Here is a 25,776-nt window from a genome sequence, read left to right as displayed (position 1 = left end):
TTCGCTCCGGTGATAAGATCGTCGACGTAGAGTCTTTCGGCTAGTGATTTCGTTGTTTCCGGATAGTCCTCTGTTATCGACAAGTGGTGACGTAGCGTGCCTGCGAGAAGGAACGGGCTACTGGTCGCTCCGAAAGGAACCCTTGTCATCCTCTAAACCTCTACAGGAGGGTTCGGCTCTTGCTTCGTTGGCATTCGTTCGTACCAGAAAAATCGTAGAGCGTCACGATCTTGCAGTCTCAGTAATATCTGTAGAAATGCCTTCTCAATGTCTGCACTGAGGCCGATACGATGAATTTGAAAGTTCACTAACACTTTCAGGAGGTCTGGATTCAGGTTTGGTCCTGGCTCTAGTGCGTCATTCAGAGACAGACACCCTGGTTCTCTTGATGACGCATCAAACACGACTCTGACCTTGGTCGAGAGGCTGTCAGGTCGTAACACAGCACGGTGAGGCATGTAGTACACTCGGTTCTCTGCCTTGTTTGCACTCGGTCAAATCTCTTCTGCAAATACTTGCTGGAGATACTGGCGAATTGTCTTATCATACTCAGTCAGCATCAGATCGTCCTTAAGCAACTTCTTTGTGAGGGTCACTAGACGCTTCCTTGCAACTCCTTCATTGTGTGCCAGCTGAATGTTCATTGCCTTCCAAGGTAAGGCCACCTCCTACCGTCCGGTAGTTAGCTTGATGGATGATGTAAACGCTCTGACAACTTCATTCTCCTCTTGCTTTTGTGGGAGGTTAGGATCGGTGATGCCCATGCTTTCCAGGAGGGCTATGTTGCGCTTTTTGCACTCCCAGGAGACTTGGAAGAGGGAAGTGACGTCAACGATACAGTAAACGCAGATTGGATGTTGACAGAGAAAACAAAATCAACATCCAATCTGCATTTGCTGCGTTGTTGACGTCACTTCCCTCTTCCAAGTCTCCTGGGAGTGCAGAAAGCGCAACATAGCCCCCCAGCTCCCAAAATGACCGGAGCTCGGTAGACAATGAGCATGTGCTTCCACCCACATTGGCTTTCAGAGCTGCCGCAGTAGAACAGGAGGCAGTCAAACCGCTGTGGGCAATCGGTCCTTGAAGTGCCCATCCAAAGTCTGTTTTGACAGCGACTAGAGCGCCTTGCACTTTTTGGACCTCATCAGAGAAAAGAGTCCTATAGTAGTCAGCACCGATAAGAATGTCAATGCCATGCCTTGTTAACTGGGCTGGTGGCAAGGTGACGTCTGCCAGCTCAGCTATCTGTACATGGACTCCTTGCACTACACTCTCAGGTAGAAGAAGATGATCGGAGCAAATCTCTGGTATCTCCAGAGCTTCTAGGCAGTGCTTCTTTTGGCTGTTCTGGCTCCTTAGCCAGACTCGTACCCTTCTGCGTTTTTTCTTGATGATGTTTCCTGCTCCTCCAAAAGGGTAGATAGTAATGTATTCTTCACCAACAACCTCGAGCTGCAGCTTACGTGAAAGTTCTTCCATCACAGAGGTTCATTGGCTTCCTCCATCAAAAAGGATGCGCGTGAGAGCTCTTTGCTGTTTTTCTTCTGCCCAGACCTGAGCTATTTGAAGTAGTACAGCAGGTGTTTTATCGCTCTTCCTGCCAGTCGAAGAGTGTAACTCTACTGCGGTGTTCTTACTTTTTTTCCAGGATGGGTCACACATTTCAGTTATGTGCCTTCGCCCGCATGTTTCACACATGATGCTTTTGTTGCGACATTCTTTGGAGGTGTGTCCCTTGATCGAACACCGCAAACATCGTCCTGCTTCTCGAAATCTTTGCTTCTTCTCCTCCAGAGAAATTGATGTTTGACAACCTCGGGTAGCGTGGTTCTTCGTGGCACAGAATGCGCGCGGTTCAGTCTGCTTGGAGCGACTAGTTGAGGAAAGAGCAGCGGCTGATCCCTTGAGAGAAGCCTTTCCGCCTTCTGATATCTTGGTGTGGCTCATACTCTTGGCTTTTCGCTGACGAACTTGTTGAGCCTCTTCACGGCTCTCCACTCCGAGCTTAAGGAAGCGTTGTAGGCTCTCTATTTTGATACCGTCGTTTTCCTTGTCCGTACGACGTCGACACTTGTGGTAATCAATGACTAACTCTCCTGGCAGCATTCTCAGTAGCGCAGAGCAGAGCATAGCTCCGTAAGTGTCGCTCTTCACCCCTAAAGCGGTGAGAGCGGCCATATTACGTTGCAAGTGGTCATAGAGGCGTCGCAATCCGCTCATCTCGCTCGAGTGTCGTACTGCTGGCAAATCAAGTAGTTGGGAGAGGTGTTCTTGAATGAGAACGTCAGTCCGACCGAAGCGCTCCCTGAGAAGCTCAACGACGGTATCGTAGTTTTCTCCCGTTGCTTGAATGCCGGCTATTGCCGATGCTGCCTTTCCCGTAAGCGCCGACCGCAGGTACAAGAACTTCTCAGCGTTAGAAAGGCTGTCGTTGTCATGTATGGCTTGCTTGTACTGTTCCCAGAAGGGTTGCCAATCGGTAGCTGCACCGCCAAACCGCTGAAGCTCCAGTTTCGGCAGCTTCACCTTAGAGGATGCCACGTGTCCGTCGCCGTCCTTGTGAATTCGCGTTGAACCGGCTTGGGGCCTCGCTCGTCGGAGTTCCTCTACCTCCTGTGCGATGGTGGCGATGTACGTGACGATCTTGTTGTCATATTCAATCGTGCGGGCGTAGTTTTGCTCAACGTCTCTGTCAGGTACCAGTGGTTCGATGGATGCGTTCACGTTGCTCAGCTGTATTCGCAACTCACTGAGCCTCACCGATAATACGTTGAGGCTTCGCTCGTCGGACTGGCTTGCGATAGCTGCGTTGATGTCGGAAATCAGTCTCGTTACTTGAGACTTCAGAGCCGTCCGCTTCTGGTTTAGTCGTTCTATGGCGTCTTTGAGTCTCGCGGCGTTTCTGGCGTTGCGGCGTCACTAGGCCTCGTTGAGCGATATCGTCGGTAGCGTCGTTGGAGCTCGCTCTCTTGTGGCGTCCCTTGGCTCGTTTCGTCGCGGCGTCACTAGGCCTCGTTGAGCGATAACGTCGGCAGTGTCGCTGGGGGCTCGTTCTCTTGTGGCGTCCTTTAGCTCGTTGAGTAATACCGTCGGTAGCGTCGGTTGGAGCTCGTTCTCTTGCGGCGTCCCTTGGCGCGTTTACTTGGCGCGTTTCGTTGCGACGTCACTAGGCCTCGTTGAGTGATAACGTGGGTAGCATCGCTGGGGCTCGTTTTCGTGTGGTGTCCCTTGGCTCGTTTCGTTACGGGTGGATACCCCGCCGTCATTCCGTCGTGACTATATCGTTGTCATCTCGAGTTTTCGGCACCAAAATTTTAGAACTCCGCCACGAGGAACGAGCCGTACGCCATGTTTTGGCAAAACCAAAACAGGAGATGACAATGTTTATTGGGATTGCGTCAGGTGCGATGACTGAACAAGAAAACGAAAATTGAGTTTCTCCATGTCTTGTACCCCTTGCGTTCGAGGACCTACCCGCTTCCAGCATTGTTGTATCTGTCTTGTCACGTTACTTGATACGCCGGAATAACTCGGATCCATTTGAGTAAGATTGGAACACAGCCCCAGAGGGCCCATCTGCTGACCGTGATCTGGCCCACTTCTGGGCACAGCGGCACAGCCATCTTAACGTCACGTGATCATTAGTGTGGAAAAGAGGCAAGACGGCGGCAACACGGGGGGGGGGGGGGGGGGGCATTTCCGCTGCAGGCCGTGGGTTCCGGTTTACCGCTCTAAGGTTCAAGCTCATTGATTTAATTGTGGGCGAAGTCATATTCAAGCTCATTGATTTAATTGTGGGCGAAGTCGAGGAAATCGCAGGCGGCTTTTGCGGGTTCATGTTTCTCTTTTCGCTGCCCAAAATTCGTAATGCGTACGAGCAGACTAAAAAAAAAATCTTCAGAGTGCCAAAATAGCTAAATTTTAACTTTGGATCGCGGATTAAACTAGATTTTGGATTGTAAAACAGGGCTGCCGAACGCATGCGTCAAAAGATCACGTGTGATCGCCGAGAAACCGCCAAGCGTGTCTCGGTGTGTCTGAACATGGTCGCTCGGAAACCGCATTCGCAAACACATATCAACCGCCAGTGTGAATACGCCATTAAAGTAAACCTTAAGCGTCCTCGAAGTTGTTTTTTTTTTTTCGTTTTGTTTTAGACGTTTAGTTATTGCGCATCTAAAGATGCATTCGAATATGGCACGTGCATGCATAATCGGACGTTACAGCCAATGTTACTAGATTTGGTCATCTGTGGAACTCCCTCGGAGGGGAGTACCTCCCTCACCCCCCCACCACCCCGTTACTCCATTCAGTCCGCCTACCGTCGTTTGAAGCGTCATCTTGATTGTCGTTGCAAAACTGTGCATTCCGTAGAGTATACGATAAAACGCCATCTAGACGCTGTGCACCAAAAGATGCGCATTCCACAGAATGCATTGCAGTTTCTATAGCAGCTATTTGGAGAACGGTGCCGCTTCGAACGAGGGCAGGCCGACCGTAGGGAGGGGGAAGGGGGCGTGCAGTTCGTGGAAGCAGCGTCGAAAGTAGTGAAAGCGCACAATAAAGACGAATATGAAGACGGAGAGGCAAACAGGACGAGCGCTGACTATCAACTGAATTTTTTATTTGAAAAAATAGAAACAGCAAAATAAAACCAGGAAAAGCCACAAATACTACAAATGTGACTAGTCATCAATGACTCGGCCACCACACGTGTCAATAAAGTCCACTTCCTTTTTGTGAAGGAAAAGTGAGGGTTGACTGATACACTTATCAGGACAATCCTTCTTTATCATATATGCCTCCAGTACCTCCCTCGCCACCTTTTCTTTACCTCTCCCAACGATTGCAGTGCCATTCTGATGTTAATTGGAAATTAACCATTCTGATGTTAGCCTGAGACTGAGGCAGGAAAAGAGGAAGTTTCAAAGTAGAAGAAACTTCCTCTTTTCCTGCCTCAGTCTCAGGCTAACATCAGAATGGCACTACAATCGTTGGGAGAGGTAAAGAAAAGGTGGCGAGGGAGGTACTGGAGGCATATATGATAAAGAAGGATTGACCTGATAAGTGTATCAGTCAACCCTCACTTTTCCTTCACAAAAAGGAAGTGGACTTTATTGACACGTGTGGTGGCCGAGTCATTGATGACTAGTCACATTTGTAGTATTTGTGGCTTTTCCTGGTTTTATTTTGCTGTTTCTATTTTTTCAAATAAAAAATTCAGTTGATAGTCAGCGCTCGTCCTGTTTGCCTCTCCGTCTTCATATTCCTCTTTATTGTGCGCTTTCACTACTTTCAACATGCATAACCAACTCGCCTGCATCGCCACATTAGAAGCAGCGTCTACGGGCATTTCCGCACCTGAGTTGATCTGGTGACGCTAGTTACATCGCCGTTATTACGGTCGTATCGCGTGTATGGTGCAGCCAGCATAACATGGTCGAGCATGGTCGAGTCTTGCGGACGCGTTCGCACCCCCTGCCCGAGAGCAACAGGCCTATAGCTTGCGTCAGCATCGTCGCGAGCGTGTCACGCAGCGTCTCCAGACAAGGGCGGCAACGCTTGCACGCGGCGACGCCAAGACGGACGCGCCTCACACATCGCGGCGTCTCTCGTCGAGGTTCAGCGTATTTCGCCGCTTGGGGCGGCTCGACGGTCCACTAACGATGACGTCATGCGCAAGCCTTGCCTTCTAGGTGGGGTTAACTAATACCCCAGTCGGAGCAACACCACCTAGAGCTTTTCTTTTTTTAAGTGGTGTTGGTCGGGGGCGCGTTAAAGGGGAACTCCGCCGATTTTCCAGCTACTTAATCCAAAGGCATCGTCTGATTGCAGATGACTTCCTGATTACGAAATGCTATCTCGTTCCTCCAGATTCCTTCTACGGAGTGTCTAAAATAACGGCCAGGCTCTCTAAATCAACAGCGAAAATCGGTCTCTCAACCTATCGTGCTACGACTTTGTGCAGCGTTGCCCACAGATGGTGCATTTTTTTTATAAAATTTGTAAAAACCGAGCTTACCTGAGGAAAGAGTAAAAAAGAAAAAGGCTTAGCTCCTATGGAAACGCAGCGAAGTTACCGGTCTTCAAACAACACGGCGCCATTTCGCACGGGAGACAAGAGATGGCGCAAGCGGTCGAGACGCCAACTGCCGCCAACGAAGGAGCAGACGACGCCGACAGCCGGCGTCAAATAGCAGACGATCTTGTCAATTCTAAAGCGGCGCGAGCCTTTTCGATTTCAGTTTCCAATGCATGATTTTATTGTCCTTATTAATAAAACACATTAAATGGACACTAATCCGCTAAAAAAATAGTTTGTCGGGTTATTTTGACAGTTTTTTTCGGGGTCCTTATGGTCGTCTGCTTTGCAGTTCCTTGCCGTCACCGCACTTGTTTTTGGTTCTGCGACTGTCAGCACCTGCGTATTGCGTGCCGCTTATGAGTCAAAGAGATCGTCTGCTAATGACGCCGGCTCTCGGCGCCGTATGCTCGTTTTTTGACGGCAGTTGGCGTCGACTCGCGACCGCTTGCCCCGTCTCTTGTGTCCCGTGCCGAACGGCGCCCTGTTGTTTGAAGACCGGTGGCTTCGCTGTGTTCTCATAAGAGTTAAAGCTTTTTCTTTTTTAGAGCGCAGCTCTTAGGGGCCCGTTCCCGGCTTGAGTGGCGTCGGCGTCGGCGTTGGCGTCGCCGTCGGCGTAACCAAGGTCATCCCAAGGTCACGCGACCCCCAAGGTCACCCCAAGGTCACGTGACCCCCAGAGGTCACGTGACCCCTCCCCCAGGTCACCCCCGAGGTCACCCCCGAGGTCACGTGACACCCAAAGTCACGTGACCCCCCCTCCGAAGTCACGTGACTACCCCCAGGGTCATGTGACCCCCCCGCCGAGGTCACGTGACCTCCCCGATGAAGTCATCGTCACTGATGACGTCACCGGCATCCGCATTGTCATCGTCATCATCACTGATGATGTCATCAGTGACGTCACGGATGACCTCACCTGCATCCGCATCGTCATCGTCATCATCACTGATGACGTCATCAGTTACGTCACTGATGACATCACCGGCATCCGCATCGTCATCGTCATCATCACGGATTACTCATCAGTGACGTCACTGATGACGTCACCGACATCCGCATCGTCATCGTCATCATCGCTGATCATCATCGGAGTCCGCATCGTCATCGTCACTGATGACGTCATCAGTGACGTCACTGATGACGTCACCGCCATCCGTATCGTCATCGTCATCATCATGGATGACGTCATCAGTGGCGTCACTGGTGACATCGTCGGCATCGTCACGTGACCCCCCAAGGTCACGTGACCCCCCCCCAGGTCACTTCACCCCCCCCCGTACCCTTCCCTCCTCCTCCTCAAGAGCTGCGCTCTAATTCGGTGTTACAGGGAGGTGTAAACGGCTTTCACTTTTTTGCTTCTTCCTCAGGTAAGTTCACTTTTTGCAAATTTTATAGAAAAAAATACACCACCTGAGAGGCAACGCTGCTCAAAATCTTAGCGCTATACTGACTTTTGCGGTCAATTTAAAGAGCCTGGCTGCTATTTGAGGCACCCTGCAGTTAATTTTAAAAAGTCATAATTCGTTCACTGTCATAACCAATACCTGGTTCTCCTCAGTTTTTCACTAGTTTTCCCATCATCCAAACGTGACGTCACCGGCGGGCCGGCAATAGAGTACGCTCACGATCGCCTTTCTCGCGTCAAATAGCGAGAAAACCGGGGCATTCGTGCTATAATAATCTCTAGTTGCACAAAGTATGACTTTGGCCACGGTGATGAATTATGAGAAAGTAAAAAAGAATTGAAGCAACTGGGATTTTGCAATAATCGTTTTTGCAACTCTGTACGCTCAAGCCACGGCTCGCTAGTTTCGTGAAATCGGTAGCAAATCTGTTATACTTTTATCAGAAGCTGGCAGTTAAACTGGCAAAATAAGGCCGAAGGAACACGCAATGCATTTTTCGACATATTACCTAAGCACGATGGAATATGCTCGGAAAGCGAGTGTATACAGATGCCCTACACGCTCGTCACACCCGAAGGAACATGTCATTTGTTTTATATTTTCATAAAAAAAAGTTGCTGTTGCATACGCCAGAACGTGTGACAACTCTTGTAACATGCACATGCTCCTTGATGATTGATTAATTTGAGAAATATCTATAGACCCTTCCAGAAAATTTCTTGTGGTGGGCGTCATCTTCAGCGTCCTTGCGTGTGGCGCGTACTTTGCTCGCCTTACAAAGCTGCGAACATGCACCTGCTGTGCTCTGAACTAACACGTCTAGGCTGTTTCTCATAAACAATTAAACGTATGGAATGGAATGAACCGCATTCGTATAGGCCAGATGGCTGGTTACTGTTCATGAACATCGTGCTAAAATGACACATAAAAGAGCTTCGCAACCATCGAGCCAAACATCATGGTGCTATGAAAGGCGTATAAAATACGCAAATACACTATTCATTTTCGAATAAAGAATATTTGTTTGAAGATACAGTAGTGCGGAAAGTACAGAAATACAGCATAAAATTTTTATTCAAAATAAGCAAACAAAAGTTACTCGGACAAACATTTCTACCAATATTCCTCTCTTTTTTTTTCTCTCTCTGTTGGAGTAGAATGGAACGCTTTCCAACACTCATCCACCAGAGATCGCGTAAAAGAGATCAATCTAAGCTCTCTTTTTAATAAATTTTGGTTTTGCGCACTTTTCATCAGTTGCAAATGTGCATGCCTCCCCTCAACGGCGTTAATATTTACTTGGGTTTAAAAAGCTTTTCAGGCCTTTATATTACTTCTCGTTTCTCCGCAAGAAATGGTGAAAACAAAGATGTTTTCACCATTTCTTCTACTAGAGAACACTGAACGCCAACCACTTCATAAACTTGGCACCGGCTCTTTCGTAAATTAATGGAGCTAAACACCTGTTCTGTAATACCAGACTAAAACTTTGTTTAGACATTTCACTTTTTGTCTTTAACAGATCGGCCGCGTGAGTGGAACTCCGAGAGTAGCCCGAGCTAAACTCGATGTCCAAAACAAATATAATGTTTATGAAAAAAAAGATCTGTGAAGATATTGTGTACAACAAATGTGACTGCGCTAAATGTCGAATATATATGCTACAATGTCGAGTAATTTTTGTTTTTATATTATTAGCACTCCTCTTTGCACGGATGTCGTTGTGGTCACAGCCGGCTTGATTCTGCGCTTGCAGCTCTTGAAGCTGTTCCAGCTGCAGGAGGATGCTCAACTCGCAGCACGCGACTATAAAGTATTCCAAGCATAAGAGAGAATGTTTGACGTGACACTAGTTCTCTCGGCACACAGCTCGTGCGAAAGCACCTTGACGTGGCTGGCCTCTACTGCTGCCCGGGAGTGTTTTTTCCTTTTTTCTTTTTTCTCATGAAAACGAGGGAAAACACGAAACTCTTTCCGGCACTGTTCCTACAATCTACACCGGAGCACCGACTGCTACCCATTGCAAAGGAACTTGCAACCTTGAAGCTGCGAAAAACTAACGTCGATCGCTGGCGCCCGTAAAGTCACTTGGCGGCTGCCCGGGTCGCTCGTCCGCCTGTCCGGCGACGACGTGCGCGGGTAGGGAAAAGTAGGGATTTTTCATTGTTGCCTGTGGAGAGTCGCCTCTTGGAACCCTCCCAGCCGGTGTAAGTTAAAAACTCAATAACTTCGGGGAGAAATTGTAGTTTTATAAGATATTTTGGTTATCAGTTGAGAAAAGGTTTTTGACGCGGTCTGCTAATTTCTAGCCAAATCGAAAACCACTGAAAATTTACGGAGTTCTCCTTCAAGGGCCCCGCGCCTAGAGGGAGCCAAGCCCAGAAAGTCGGACTCACCAGATCGTCGGCCAGAACGAAGATAATGTTCGGTGGAGGACGGTTGGGCCGCGCACCAGCAGCCAGAAGCGCGATGGCGGACGTGCAAAAGCAAATAATGGCGGGATTCATACTTTTTTTTTCAGGTGCCACAACTAAATTTGTCGTGTTACCAAGTCGATGTCAAATCCTAAGTACAGATAACGGAAAACCACACCGATCAACAGAGCGGGATGGTGGATACTGACACTGGTTTTGTAACTCTGGTGCGACAGGTTGTTCTAGGCATGTATACACCACCCACCTGCCCCAGCTTTGCGCAACATCCAGAGCGTGCTGAAAACCAGAGCAGATGCGGCAGCTTTTATATTTATTTTTTTTATTTATTTTTTTGTGTTTGGGAACATGACATTTGCTCTCGAGGCAGGTGTTTAAAAATATCACCGTGGCGTTCGGCAGCCTTTTCAGAGGCCTTCGCTCGATGAGAATAATAATATCTTCACTTCCCGTCAAAGCTATGGGGGAGTTTGGGAAACAAAAAGTTCAAAAATCAGCTTGACGCGTTTCCTACGCCCGTAGAAATTGTAGCCTTTAAAGATTAAAAAAAAAAAGGCAAACAGAACACGTACTATATTTTCCGCGCATTATACATGCGTAAAAGTTGAAATTTCTGGCTTGGCGGACTATTTACGCGTGCGGACTATACAGGAGTTTCGTTATTCAAGATCGTTCAGCATGAGGAGCCGTTACCGAATTTGTGAATAAAAGAGTATGTTAATGATGATTTATGCATATTATAGACTTCTTTGTGAGCTAAGAAAGCAGACATTTGTCAGGGTCTGCGGTCTATGAGAAGATTTCTGTGTCGACTAATCAGCAGGTGCAGATTATGCACGGAGTGCGGACGATACACCGGGTGCGAACTGTAGTCCGGAAAAAACGGTACGTTGCGGGCAAGCCACATATACAAAAGAAAATATATAGAGCACGATCAAAAAACTACTCCATTCCAGAGATATCTTGACAGCCCCACCGACGTTACAGTGTGACCGTGAAACTTTACGATCACTGGGGCTGCAGTGAAGGTCGTTACTACGCTGTATTTTATGTTCCCGTGCAGCACGGAGGACGCTTATGTCGCGAGGTCATATCCGTAGAAGGTTCCGACTCTGCTGGGTATCGTGTGTGCCGGAAGCAGCTGTACTCCGTTTCCACTTGCAATGGAGAGAGGGCGTCACGAACTATCAAAGCCAATCCAAAGCCATATAAGCACCACGTTACCTTCTGGAAGGACGCAACGACGTCGTGCGGGGTGCAAATAGTCCCCTGTCACCTTTCGTGCCGCTGGGTTGGTCACAGGATGGCTCGTCCGCTGCGTCCAATCGTACGATGAGACGGAGTATACACCCTGTTTCACCATGAGTGCGAACGAAAAAAACTCTATAACACTCGAGCACAGTCTGTAGAATAAAAATCAGGACTGCCGTACTTTTCCGTCTACAAGTCTCAGTTTTGCATAAGTCGCACTTGTTCAGTGTTGGAACTAACGCGTTACAAGTAACGACCTTACTGGTAACGCGTTAGCTTTTTTTTACTAACGTACTCGTTAGAATACAAATGAGTAACCAGTAAAGTAATGTCGTCATGATTTTACGGTTTCTCCTATCAAATTTCGCTGCCTGCTACTCGTTACTTTTGGCTAAAAATGGCCGCATGATTGTTTGAAAACAAAATCATTTTTATTCTGTACACTACGTAAAAGAGGCAAAGAAACCTCCACAAAGCTATGTATCAGCGGCGTCATTTCAAACCACTTCGGGAGACACTTTTAACGTTTCCACGACCGGGTCCGAAAGGCGCGATATAATCGCTGCGCGGAACCCCTAAAGAGCGAGACACATGCGCGCAAAAATCCATCCGATCCCAGGTCCGATACGGCAATACGACTGCCTGATCCGAAAGGTTTGGTCGCTTCAGACGTCGCATCGACGATCCGGCGTGCGTCCGACGTGGCAGATAGTGTCGAATGGCGGACGGATTGTCGGAAGCGTCCAGCCAATGACAGCACAGCTAGCGTTAACGTCATGATGACGCACTGGGCCCGGAGGGACCAACAAGAATACGGGACTGACTTGGGAAGCAGGAACCCGGACGCGTGAATCCCGCTGATTCATTCGAGAAAGACGGACTCTGCAAAGAATGCACGCGCTGGCGAGAACGAGCTCCTAATTTCGCTCGTGCGATCTGCCCTGTATAGGAAGGAACGCGGACCTCCGCTCGAGCGCTTGCCTGGGCGGAGCCGAACGGATCGTCGTGTCGTCGCGTGCTGCAATCCGGAGCGGCGCTCGGACCGTCGGATCGGACGTCGGATCGGACGATTCTGCCGTCCATGTGTCGCGCGCTTAATGGCGCTTTCATACTGGAAGCAGATCCGTAAACGCGAAGCGGACCGGTGCGTTCTAAACCGCAAAGCGGCTGGGATCGAGCGGTTGGAGCGCGCTTTTGCCAACCGCTTCAGGACCGATTTGCCCGAACCGCTTTCGCGAACCGCGAAATGGCAACCAATCGCAACTCGACGCTGACGTGACGTCGGTGGCTTTCAATTTAGAAACAAAGTGGCATATGTCGCTGGTGAAGCGTCCAAGGCGCTCTAGTCCTAGCGTTACAGCAGACAAATCAACGGAGAATCGTTTCGTTCAAGTTCAAGACTTTCCTAGTAAATTTCACGTCTCGTTTTTAAGAGTGCATAGCCCGATGTTGGCGACTAGGCATTATCATAAATTAAGTTGTCAACGGCGTTTCTTAACATTTCACGAGAATGGAGCTATAGTTCATGAAATTTCAAAAGTTGGAATCCAGCCGTTCAAAGAAACGCCTTTAGAAAGTCAACTTTTTAAATGCAGGCGCCGTTTCTTTTCGTGTTTTTTTTTTACACTTTTAGATTGCTTTTTTTTAATTTAGAACGCCCGACACGCACGGCGTATAAGATAGCTTGCACCATACTTAAAACACACTGGAGCGCAACGCAGAAGTGAAATCAACTGTAGGTCGTTAGCGAGCGTCTTGCGAAAGTGCAGATTTTTCCTTTTATGCGCCTGATTATCTAAATATCTAAAATTAATTAACTAACCTTTTAAATATTCTTTAAAGAGCCGAGATGTCAATTGGAAAGTCGCAGGGCGCATTGAGAAACACCCAAATAAACTGTTTGCAACATTATACGCTTTCGGGCTTGTTATCACGCGATATTTCTTGTATTTCGTGGGCGTTTTTTGAGGGCTAGGAAAAGGAGCATGCAAAGTGCAACTTGAAAATAGTTTAATTGGGTGTTTCTTAATGCGCTCCACAACTTTCAAATTCCCACACCTTGGCCTTTGAACTAATATTTCAAAAGTTAGCTTGTTAGTCCTAATTAAATAACAAGGCGCACTAAAAAAATTTCGTGCACTTTCGCAAGAGACTTGCAAGCAGCGTACAGTTGGTTTCACTCCCGCAGAACGCCCTGGTTCTTTTTAGAGTTTGGTGCAAGTTATCTGGGACACCCTGTATATATGTATTCGCAATGTACATTTAGTGCACTAAAAGCATACATCTAAAGTACTAAATGTACACTTGTGGTATGCTAAAAGTACGCTCGAGGTGCACTTATAGTACACTACAAGTGTACCCGTGGTGTACTAGAAGTATGCTATTTTGTTTTATAAAAGCGGGAAACTAGTACAATTTCACTAAATACTCTAAGTACAGTATTAGTATACATTCAGTATACTGATTTTAAACCACTTTTCACCAATAGTATAATGCACTTTCCAATTTTCCATAAGTAGTGAACTTAGAATAGAATAAAATAGTTTATTTCAGACATCCATGTGTCTTACATGTGTCTCGGGGGCTGCAGCAAAAGCAGGCAAAAAAGCCCTCTGACGTGGCCGCCCCTTTAGCAGTCAACAGAAACAGCATACAATATTTAAGCAACATAATTGAAATAAACATAGACATCTGTAAACCATTACGATCAATATCATCCATATAAAAATATGACAATAAGCAATGCGTCACAGTAAAAACCAAAAAATAGAAACAAACAAAAAAAAAATCATGAAACAGAAACAAGAGAAAACTGCATTCATTGGCGTAAACATCGTCATTATCAACAATATCATCGGACGCACGTCTGGCATTAACACATCACAACACTTCATAACGCCATGAAAAAAAGACATATTGAAGGCACTATATTTGCAATAAGCACACATAAAAGTTACATTTTCTTACAATAATCTAAGAAAGGCAATCAGCTTCAAGGAAACATGTTTTGACTTTTTTCTTGAACGCGTAGATTGTTCTACCCTGCTGTGCTATTTGAACCATGCTTGGGTGTTTATTTAGTAAGTTAGGAATTTGGTAATCTAGTTTTTGAGTTCCATAGTTAGTTCTAACATTTGGTTTTGTATAATTGGTACGCCTGAGATCGTATTCCGCAGGTTTATGAAGATAAGTATCAAAGAAGTGTGTCTCATCATGCATGATCTGATAAAAAATTATGATCGTCAATTTATGAGAGAAGACATGTTCTATTAATAGTAACTTGTATCTTTCTAATGAGGGTGCTGTATGTTCGATGTAGCTTAAATTGTCAATAATTCTTACAGCCTTCTTTTGTAAAAGGAATAATTTCTAAGTGTTTGTTTTCGTTGTTGTGCACCGCACTAAAAGGCAATATTGTAACCGAGAATATACAAGAGCGTAGTACAGTTGTAGTTTGAGCCAGTTTAGTAGTAACTCCCTTAGTTTGCGCAGCATTCCTATCGAACGTGAGATGTCACATCTTAGGTTATTTACATGATTTGTCCAACCAAAAAACTCCTCAAACCATACTCCAAGAAATATTTGTGCAGTAGTAGACTCGATTGTTGAATTTAGAAAGTGGATATGTGGTTTATAATGTAACGTTTTTTTTTTCTTTAATCTAAATATTACTGCTGCGTACGCCTTCAGTAGATGGCGCCACCGACCCGCTCTGCAACGACTGCGCCGAGGAAGGCTGCTGCCATTCCGGCCGCTTGTTGGTAATAAAGTATTATGGTATACCCGAACCCCCAAAATATTCGAGGTATATAACAACTGGCGACGAGAAACGGATCGACGACTAGCCGGAGAAGCCGCCAAGCAGCAGCAGCACGGGATGACCCGGTAGGAATTCTACGCTGTGCGTAAACTTCCCGCGCGTGAATTCCGAAACTATAGAAATGGCGACTTTTGGCAAGCTAGAAGAATACGATAACAAGGAGCCCTGGTTATCCTACACGGAAAGGGTTGACGCGTTTTTCAATGCAAACGGCATCGAAGACGACGAGAAGAAGAAATGAACCTTCCTATCAACCGTCGGGACTAGCACTTACGCAACACTCCTGAGTCTGCTAGCCCCTGCGAAGCCGAAAGAAAAGAAATACAAGGAGCTCGTGGCTACCTTGAGCAGTCACTTCAGCCCTCCATCGTCCGAAATCGCCGAGAGTTTTCGCTTCAACACACGAGTACAGCTCGAGAACGAAAGCGTCGCTACGTTCGTCGCCGAACTTCGGCAGATGGCAGAACACTGCAACTTCGGAGCAGCTCTCAACTGCATGCTGAGGGACCGCCTCGTGTGTGGGACACGGGACAAAACTGTGCAGCAAAGACTGTTGGTGGAGAGAAACCTAACCCTGGAGAAGGCTGTCGAAATCTCGAGGTCGGCGGAAGCAGCGGAACACAGCGTGACCGAGATACAAAGAGGCCACGTGCACGCAACCACTTCGGGAAACCATGGAATTACCCCCAATCATCTCAAGTTCCACAGGAAGCAAAATGGTCAACAGGGACCTAAAGGCCAAAAAGGGAAAGATCCAAAGGCCACAGATAAAAAGAAGCCAGGACCACAAGAGAAAGCAAGTGCCTGCATTCGTTGTGGTTCCCGGGATCACGTGCCCCAGGACTGTCCGCACATCAACACAAAGTGCTACAAGTGCAAAAACGTTGGACACCTGGCAAGTTGGTGTTTGTCAAAGACCGATAAGCCAAAGAAGCAGTCCACGAAACAAGTGAACGTGCTGGAATCAGTTGGTGGACCATCCGAAAACTACTTCCATGCATTGCAAGCAAAGTCAACTGTGAAACCACTCACGGTAACATTCATGGTAAATGGACTTCCAATTGAGATGGAGCTAGATTCAGGATCCCCTGTCTCGCTGATCTCCGAGGATACGTACCTGAGCCATCAGAGAAGTCTGCCTAGACCAGTTGAAACAGACATCAAGCTCGAATGCATCGGTGGACCCATTCCTGTGCAAGAAACTTTGACTGTGGACAGCGTTGGGAAGTACTTTAAGTACATTGTACTTAAAGTACTACTTCAAGTAGGTTTACGAAACTTGTACTTTACTTGAAGTACATTCTCTAAATATGTACTTGTGCTTTACTTAAAGTATTTTTTCTGGTACTTTCAAAGGAAAGTACAATTCCCGACTTCAAAGTACCTTCCCCAAATTTGGTTTTGTTAAATTTCTATCACGAAATGATGCTTTGTCACGTCCGAAGAAATACTGGGAGGGATGTTCTACTCTCACCAGAGGCGCGAGCAGGCGACGCATCGCTCCGCTTGTTCTGGGGGCGTCTTTCTAGGAGTTTTTTTTAACTCTCGCTACTTCTCGGTAGATCAGCGCAAGCGAGGAGGTTTAAAATATTATGAGAGCAAAACTCATCATAATCTAGCACCTGAAACTGTGGCGCGGAACAATTAAACTTTCAAGTCGAAGAAAAAGACAACAGAGGAGAACGTCACAATGTTTTGAGACATTCATATACTGCAATTAAATGCAAAGGTGCAAGCGCGCTGGACAAGAATGACGAAAATATTTCCTGGAGAAGGGGAACAAGAGGGACTCTTGTTCCCCTTCTCCAGGGTCCCGGGTTCGATACCCGGACCAGGCGGATTTTTTCGGTCGCTCATCAGTCACCTGGCTGTGTTTGGAGATTTCTGTTTGCTCTACTGACGTCTAATTCCTGGTTAGCTCAATTGGTAGAGCGCTCCACCTGTAATGGAGAGGTCCCGGGTTCGATACCCCGACCAGGCGGATTTTTTCGGTCGCGCACCAGTCACCTAGCTGTGTTTAGAGATTTGTGTTTGTACTTTGTCCCTCTTGTTCCCCTTCTCCAGGGATTACCCTATTGCAAATAATTCTAAAGCACCCATCAGCCTTGAAGGATTATGGGACCTCACTGGCCTTCAAAACCCCTCAAAAATACCCTTCAGGTATACCCCTCAGAAAAAAAAAACCTTTAGCCCCACAGCTCTTCAACCCGAACACCTTAGCCCATCAACCCTTTAGACGCCCAAATGACTGCGAACCATACACAAAAAATTCTGTTCAAAGCGTTATTGAAAATTTATTGCGGAGATTGAGTTTTACATGCGTATTAAAACAAAAAAAACGATAAAAACCAACGCTTGCTCAAACCTGGGTGCAAGCAGCTGTCGACGAAAGAGATCATATCAAATAGGAACAACTGACTTCTTTATCACAACGAAAAATATCTTTCAAAGTACTCACAATGTCGTTGGGTAAATTCCTGATTTTTGGTAGTTCAGCTAATAAAACCGGGCAGGTGCACCTCACGTACACATACAGTCTCAGTAAGCACGTTTAGCGAAAACCACGAACTCGCAAGCAGACCCCGTCAGCGTTGAGAAATACCGAGCACAGTCAGGGTTTCGTCCATGATGTCGCCGGCGTCTTCGGCGTATTTTTCACTCGCTGGGTGCTTCTGAAGCCGGTCGGACGGAGAGGCGCAAGGAGCAAGGCGGAACTGCGGCCGTCATCCGCCATCTCAGGACCCACAGTGCCATGATCCCGGTGCGCGGGCACTACATGCGGTGGGACGCTGATCCCGACTGCCAGGCTTGCTGCGAGTAGGCCGACACCGGCCACCATCTCCTTGAATGCGCTGAACACGATGGCGCTCGAGCGGTGCTGAAGGCGGCCAACACCGAACTGGGGTTCACCTGCGAAACCAAGGAAGAAACGGCACGGATTAAAACAGACCAAGGGGCGAGCCCTCAAAGCTGTGCTTACCTTTCTGGATGGAGGAAACCGGACCGTTCCAGATCTCCACGGCGGTGAGAAACAAACCGCTCACGAGTGAAAAGAAAATGGCTGCAGCGGCCTCCTGACTTTCTCGGCTTCCTCAAACCACTCTCTCCCGCCGACTATTGGAGAAGCGTGCTGTCCGACCCTGACGGTTCTGCACCCTCTCCCCATTGCCGGGTGAAGATAAGCGCAGCGTGTGTGTTTGCAGGCTTTGTAAAAGAGGGGTAGGGGATTTGAGTTGCCTGTTCGTGTTTTTGACGACGACGAAAAAGAGAGGACTTCACACTCTAGTAAAGAACAAAATGTTTTTTTTTCCCCTTTTTGGGAACCGTCCCCCGCGAGGAAACTGGCTCCCAGGATGATTCGCTGCCGCCTCGCCCTCGCAACCTCCCCAGCGTCCCTCTTTTTGGGCAACGCGCTGCTCTCGGCTTGCCCTTTTTTATTATTATTAGTTCAACAAGTCAAGTTTGTTCGCCTCAAAACGACGCTCGGCTAACAACACTCGGCCGTGCCTTGTCACTTCTCCACATCGGGCAATCGAACCCGTAGCCCCCTTGGCGACCGAACACCCGGCCAGTGACAGACGGGACGAGGATCCCAGTCGTGTTTGATAGAAAGGCAGTAATAAAAAACTGACCGTACACACATAGGATCGACATTCTTCAAATACTTTTTTCCCCTTTGCGAACAATACGTAGCTATGTTCTAATTCCGCGAAATGTGTTTTCTCCACCTAGGCCGTGGCCCTACAGACATCTCAAGAAGCCTGAAGGTTTTCCTGACCCCATTAGAAAAGTTATTGACAGGCTTTCAGACATTTGAAGGCATTGTAAAGGGCACTTCAGACATTTCAGGAGAGCCTCTGACGGGGCCAACGAACCCACCAGGAAATATCGGTGCCCCCCTTCAAACATCGCAAGAATTCCTGAAGTCCCCTTCACACCCTTTAAAGAATTCCTGAAGTCCCCTCAACGACTTTCCGTAGGGTATTTTTGTCATTCTTGTTCAGCTCGCTTGCACCTTTGCATTTAATTGCAGTATAATATAACCTTAAATTGCAAGCTTCACCCTCGTCGGTGTCAGACTGGTGCCGACTGATAAACCCCGTTTGCTCTACTGTTATCTAACCCCTGGTTAGCTCAGTGGGTAGAGTGCTGCACCTGTAATGGAGTGGTCCCGAGTTCGATACCCGGACCAGGCGGATTGTTTCGGTCGCGCAGCAGTCACCTTGCTGTGTATGGAGATTTGTGTTTGTCCTTTGTCCGTCTTATTCCCGCTTCTCCAGGCATTATTTTAGACATTCTTTTTTGTCTTTTCTTTCTAGATAAAAGTTCCGTAATTTTTTCAAACCCGAATCTCAGGTGACGCGTTATGACTAACTATCATCAGCTCGCTTTCAAACGCACTGTTTCTTTCGTTAAATAGAAGACACTCCTCTATGAGAGGATTGCTTGCGGAAGCTGCGGGGCTGACGTCGTGGTCTCTCCTAGTACATTTAACCCCCTTGGGTGCAACAATCCAGTGTAAGTGGTGCCAAGTTCAGAAGAGGGACTTCTGAATTTGACCCCATTCCTGAAAATAACTACTCTGTGGCCACTTGCCTTTATCAAATATTCTCCGCTTTTTTTGAAAATAGGTCATGCACCCCTGATTATCCCTGGGCAACGCATACCACTTAAATAACCACTGTATAGGATATTAAAGGGTATCATGAAAAATTGTGTTAAAATGTTTGTACTTTACTTTTAAGGTGCGTTGTATTCATAGTACTTTACTTCAAGTACATTGCACCCAGTGTACTTACTACTTTACTAAAAGTACATCACGTTTTTAATTGAAGTACCTTTTAGATGTACTTTACTCAACGCTGACTGTGGACGTACGTCTCGGCGAGACCAAAAATCAACAGACACTTCTGTGAAAAGACGGTGAGAGTGCAGGCGAGCTGGTGGTAGCTAGTCATGTCGTATTATACACCTGAGACTGCGGTGGAAGAAATCGGAAGAACTTTCAGTAGAAGGAACAGACACAGAGAACGTCTCAAGAGACGTTCTCTGTGTCTGTTCCTTCTACTGAACGTTCTTCCGATTTCTTCCACCGCAGTCTCAGGTGTAATACGACATGATTAGACACTTCTGGTTGTTTCTTGCAAGAGCCCTAACCTTTGTGGCAGGAACTGGATGGCAGCATTTGACCTGCTTCCACGGCAAGTAATCTCCACTCAACTGGGAGAAACTGCAAGCGACCGAGGGGTACTGAAAACACTCCAGAAATTTGAAGAGGTCTTCAAACCAGGTTGCGGTGCATTCAGAGGACCACCGGTGCATGTGGACGTTCTACCCGGCTCCCAACCACGGTACTACAGAGCCCGCTTGATATGCACTGAGGGACAAGATGGAACTGGAACTCTAACGGCTTGAAGAAGAAGGCATCATTACGGCCATAGCCCACTCTGACAGGGGCATCCCCCATCGTACAGGTGCTAAAAGTCGATGCAAAAGTGTCAGCATTTGCGGGGACTACAAGTTACGTGTAAATCCTGCAGTGATGACAACCCAGTACCCACTGCCCATAGTGGAAGACATCTTTGTTTCTCTGCAAGGAGGAGTCAAGTTTTCCAAACTAGACTTCCGTGAAGCACACAACCAAGTACTCGTTGATAAAGAAACCAGCAAGCTCTTTGTCATCAACAGACACCGAGAACTGTTTGCTTAAAACCAGAGTGTCGAACCGGAACCGAACCGAACCGAAAACCGGAACAGAACCGTTATTTTTAGCCGAACCGGAACTGAACCGAACCGAAATCTTCGCCGCCATCTTGGAACTGAACCGGAACTGAACCGGAAAAAAATTTAACGGTAACCGGTTCAAAACGGTTCACGATAATTTTTTTTTATTACAAAGTGAGTGTTTGAGAAGTAAAAATTGGCAACTGGCATTTCTATGTAGTGACAAATTGTCATATACCGAATTGCAATGTAGAAGAAATTGCGGTTTTTCGTAGCGCTTTTCTATTGGCACTACGGTTAATCGTGTGCCACGTGGTCACGTGACGTCATGGTTTCAAGACATGCTGTCAAATAATGTCACGTCACGTGGTCCCGTCGCGTGATCGCATGACTCACCGCGTCAAGTCGACTAAAATTCAGAACGTCGATTTCCCCCTCTCTTCTCCAACGTTTCGTGTGCTTTTTCCTCCCCGGCCTTTCTCTCCCCCGCCCTACTTTCTTGAGTTTCCACGGACTACATATGTATCAGCATTGTTGACACCGTGACATCACATGCCATCTCGACTTCTCACTGCGAGTAATGCGACACCGTGACGTACTCGACTGTCATTAACCCGAGTCGAGTGCTCGGGTTCTTGACAATCAGCATCGCCAAACATTCGCGTTGACTCGTGTTCAAGCAAAGATGAGAATAGCCGAGCTCTAATAATGCCTAAAGCTCAACCCATGCTTTATTCTTTGCCAACCCCAGCGCATGAGTATAATGAACACTGGCGGTATACAATTAGCTTCAGATCACATCTCCTCTTGTTCCAACTGCGAGTTGAGAAAAATTAAGTTGTTCTTTCCTTTATTTTTTCTGCATCTGTCATTGAGCAGAGAAGGAAACTAATGGGTGTTTCTGCAAGCTATCAACGTCCGAGATTACCTCCTAGCGGCATGTACTGAAAGTGCGAACATTTTTGCATGAATCATTTTACGTGTACACATCATTGAGGCACTCAGACATGTTTTCGTTGTTGGTGAACACTCTCAGAAAGTTGTCCCCGAGAGTAAAAGGATTGAAAGGACTAAATTTGACTTATTAATCTGACGATAAGTAGAACTACAAGTGTGTACGGCAGGGGTACATGAAAAAAAAGGAAAGAGATTCTAGTGGCCTTTGAGGGACAGCCGAACGTCGGTAGTCGCTCGAAATCTCGCAGTTGTGTTTAAAGTTCACAGTTTTTGGGTGCAAAATAAAAGAAATGGAGAATTGGTGCAAAAAAAAAAAGACAGAAATATAATTGTCCTAATGGCACCCCCAAATAAAGGAGGGAGTCTTTCAAAACCAAAAAGTATTCTATAGAGGAGCACCGTCAAATGGAAAAAAAAAGGGGGGGGGGGGGGGGGATAAAAACTTAATGTGTTGTGAAGGTTCCTCTGCTCCGCATCTTCGGCGCGGAGCAGACAGCGTGATCCTGCAAAACTACTTTGTTTGCGAAATCACTCCTGCCAGAAAGCGCGTTTTCGGGGTGCCAGACGCTCGCGTCGTACCTCACTACGTTGCGCCATGCAAGAAAAAATTTCTGAAAATATAGGTCGCGCTGGAGCGCGAACCTTTTGCAGCGTGCATTTTGCACCTCGGAATTTGATTTTCTCAGCAAAATGCAAAACCATGTTAAACAGTCCGGTTTTCTGTTCAAATGTGATGTTCTCAACACAATACTCCGTTCCACTTTAAGTGTAAGTATTTCAGAAGCTAAAAAAGCGAACTCTGGGCTTTCAGCGTCCAAGCACACGCGTTCCTGCAGTGCGAGTGCTCGGGACCAAAGGCTCGCACCTGTACTTGAAGAGGCCATGCAAAGCGTTTCTGGCAATTTTTTTTATTTTTAATTTGCATTGCTTTTGCTCGAATTAGTGACTGGGACCCTAGCAACAGATTAAACATAAAATGAACAATATATCTAGCGTATTTTGAACATAATAGGTTAAAGAAATTCAGAATTTTGAGCAAATTTTCTTTTGTTGATGACGTCCTTGGTCTGAACCAGTAGAGAACCGAAACGACAAGAGCGTGCAACAACTATACGCGATCTTCCTAAGTGTTGAAAATTAACATCCAGTTATGAGGATGTGAACGCCCCACCAATTTACGGGTGTTACAAGCAAATATTTGAGTGAGATTCACGTGCTTGAAAGGACCAGAAGGGGTCCTTCCGCCTATTCAGCCAGTCCTACCTCTAGAATTCTATGTCATCAATTATCCGACATTCTAGACCAATGTCGGCACTGAACGTTCGCGTTTGACACTGATAGGCACGCCGTTCGAAGCAGCATTTGGTTGTCTTGGTTCCTTTACGATGCCCCTTTAAGCTGAGACAAAGTATAGCAAAAGGGGATTTCCAAATTCTAAAGTTGTGCTGTATATATAGCAGTCTCGCGATGATGTTCTGCAGCCTAACAAAATGTTAAAGCGCGCATGACTGATAAAGCACAGAGTTGTAAAATTAGGCCTCAAAACAAGTGCACGACTATTTGCACGTGGAGAGCAGCAGCTCCTTTTCTATCTGCGGTGTGTCGTTTGATTCACCCACTTCTTCTTCAAGTGCCCTAGTCCGTTGACACACGCCGAGGGCACCGTGGCCAAGGGTTAAGCGGCTTTCGACCTATTGAGCTCGACCAATTGAAACGTCGGGCCACTAAATGTTTAGGACTTGGTTTGTGTAAGTCTGTATTTCTCAACTTTTTGACCCAACCAGACGGAGTTCCGTCAAACGTTTTTACGTTTAAAACATGCATTTCTATATATTTCTTTTAGCAGTAATTCGCTTATTGAATGCCATTATTTAGAAGAATATCATTTATTATCTCTATTTCTGCCCATTTTTTGTATTTGCCTTCAAATCTATGACGTAAGCACCCAGTTCTTTTTTGGCATACCCCGTGACCCGGTGTTTCACACTGCCAAAGAGCGAACAAATAAGCGCGTTCCGCAGACTCAATGGATGGCTATTTTCGAGTATCGTCCTCCCGTGTTGGTCTCAAGCGGTTATGTGAACTTCATACAGTCAAAATGATTGATGACGATAACAAATATTTATTTACTACCTGAAGACTTGGCAACATAGATAAAGGGTCGATCAACCTAAAGATATACATCATAAGTTAATGCACCCACACATTATCTGAAATATGCTCTGGAAATCTTTTCTGGCATTTTTATCCTCGAGAGGCACTTGCATAAATTATGTGATAGAAACTTAGCATTTTTTTTTTTTTCATTTTGAAGCTGATTTAGGTAACACGTGTTCCTGACGAGTATTCAACTTCTCAAACATATATAAGTCTGTTGCCTCTTTTATTTGACGAACAACGATTTTATGTGTCTGTGTGCTGGGTGAAAACAAAGCACACAGTGGCGCGTGGTGGAACTATGACGATTGCGCACGCAGACCGTCAGAAAGTGACCAATTAAGCAGCTGTAATGTCGAGTAGACTATGAAATACTACTTTGTTCTATTTAACAATAAATCACCAATTAGCAAGGGTGATGCTTATTTACAAAGTGAATTGACCGGCATCTTGTCAAGAACCAACATCAAACGCCAAGCTATGTCGAAAATATGCTCTTCAATGCGCTCTATTTTAGGCCAGATCCATACTGAATACGAAAGTCACTCTTTTCTGCATAATTATTCGCCTGCGTCATGGTGGTGAATGAAAACAATATTAGTCAGGAAAGCAAGCGTTGTGCTTGCCGCTCAGTGTTCTATAAACGGTAGACTGAAAGAGTTTGTCCTAAAACTTCCCTGACATTTTGAAAATATTATTGCTTTTAGCTTAGTTGTATCGTCATCGTATATATTGTGAAACGTATTTTATATTCTAGATTTCAGGAAATGTATGTCGAGAACGTGCCCATTTTATGATTGTATGCACTGTAATTAATTTTTTTAAGTACAAGAGCACAGTAGGACTCGCCTTTTAATATTGCGATGCGATGGTCTACTAATCACGTGTATTTTAGGCGACACACCAGACTGATAACCTTTATATTCAGATAAACTATATGCGACTGAGGCAAAAAGAAATAGATGTTCAGTCATATATGTTAATCTAGCTTTTCATTTACTCTTTCATCGAAATGAAACAACGTAATTTATTTTTAGTACCTGAAAATAAATGTGGATTCAACAAATGAAAAAAAAAAGAAGGTATATAGTTACTCGTTTCACTCCTGAAAAATGCCTATAGCCAAAGGAACGCGGAAAACATATTCTCACTTTAGCAGTTCGAACCGGTTATTTTTCGGTTTCCGGAACTGAACCGGAGCTGAACCGAAATTCGTGAACCCGAACCGGAACCGAACCGATAAAAATATCGGTTCGACACTCTGCTTAAAACCATTTAGCATTCGCCGTGCCCTCGGCTCCGGCACTCTTCCAAAGAATAATGGAAGAAACCCTGCAGTGAATTCTAGGAACATATGTCTACCTGGATGATGTTCTCGTGACTGGAAAGACCGATGCAGAACATCTAGAGAACCTAAGGAAAGTTTTCCAAAAAGTCAGACTCTGGACTGAAGCTCAAGCGAGAGAAATGCGAGTCCTTCAAAGCATCACTCCGCTACCTGGCCCATGAGATAAACGCAGAGGGCTGAAGCCTTCAAAGAAAAACGCAGAAGCTATCATTGAAGCACCTGAACCCAGGGATGTCAGTGAACTGAGATCCTATATTGGACTTCTTTCGTACTACGGCAAGTTCATTCCGAATCTGTCCACAGTGCTTGCACCCTCGTATGCCCTACTGCACAAGAACACCCGCTGGCAATGGACAGACACTGAACGAAAAGCCTTCGTCGAAAGCATGAAGGCCATCATGAAGGCAAGGGTCCTGACCCACTACGACCCATCGAAAGAGCATGTTCTGGCATGCGACACCCCACCGTATGGTGTGGGTGCTCTGCTCTCGCATCGGAAGGAAGGCGTGGAGTCGCCACTCGCATTAGCATCCCGTACTCTGACACCGGCCGAGAGGAATTACTCACAGTTAGAAAAGGAAGCACTGGCCATTATT

The 25,776-nt window shown here is 46.4% G+C and overlaps 1 protein-coding gene across 1 annotated transcript; it reads right to left on the bottom strand.

The window, feature by feature from the left end:
* Positions 1 to 1,488: 1,488 nt before the first annotated feature.
* Positions 1,489 to 3,350, bottom strand: LOC120848152. The gene is made up of 2 exons (XM_040220115.2): positions 3,346 to 3,350; positions 1,489 to 2,902 (listed from the first exon to the last, which is right to left on the bottom strand). Exons 1-2 carry the CDS (start codon positions 3,348 to 3,350, stop codon positions 1,489 to 1,491), a joined length of 1,419 nt encoding a protein of 472 aa, XP_040076049.2.
* Between the last annotated feature and the right edge of the window lie 22,426 nt (positions 3,351 to 25,776).

Source organism: Ixodes scapularis, unplaced genomic scaffold (assembly GCF_016920785.2).
Source record: "Ixodes scapularis isolate PalLabHiFi unplaced genomic scaffold, ASM1692078v2 PGA_scaffold11__112_contigs__length_91849675, whole genome shotgun sequence".
Classification (NCBI taxonomy): Eukaryota; Metazoa; Arthropoda; class Arachnida; order Ixodida; family Ixodidae; genus Ixodes; species Ixodes scapularis.
The sequence above is the reverse complement of the archived record's forward strand: the minus strand, read 5'-3'. Positions and strand labels throughout refer to the sequence as shown.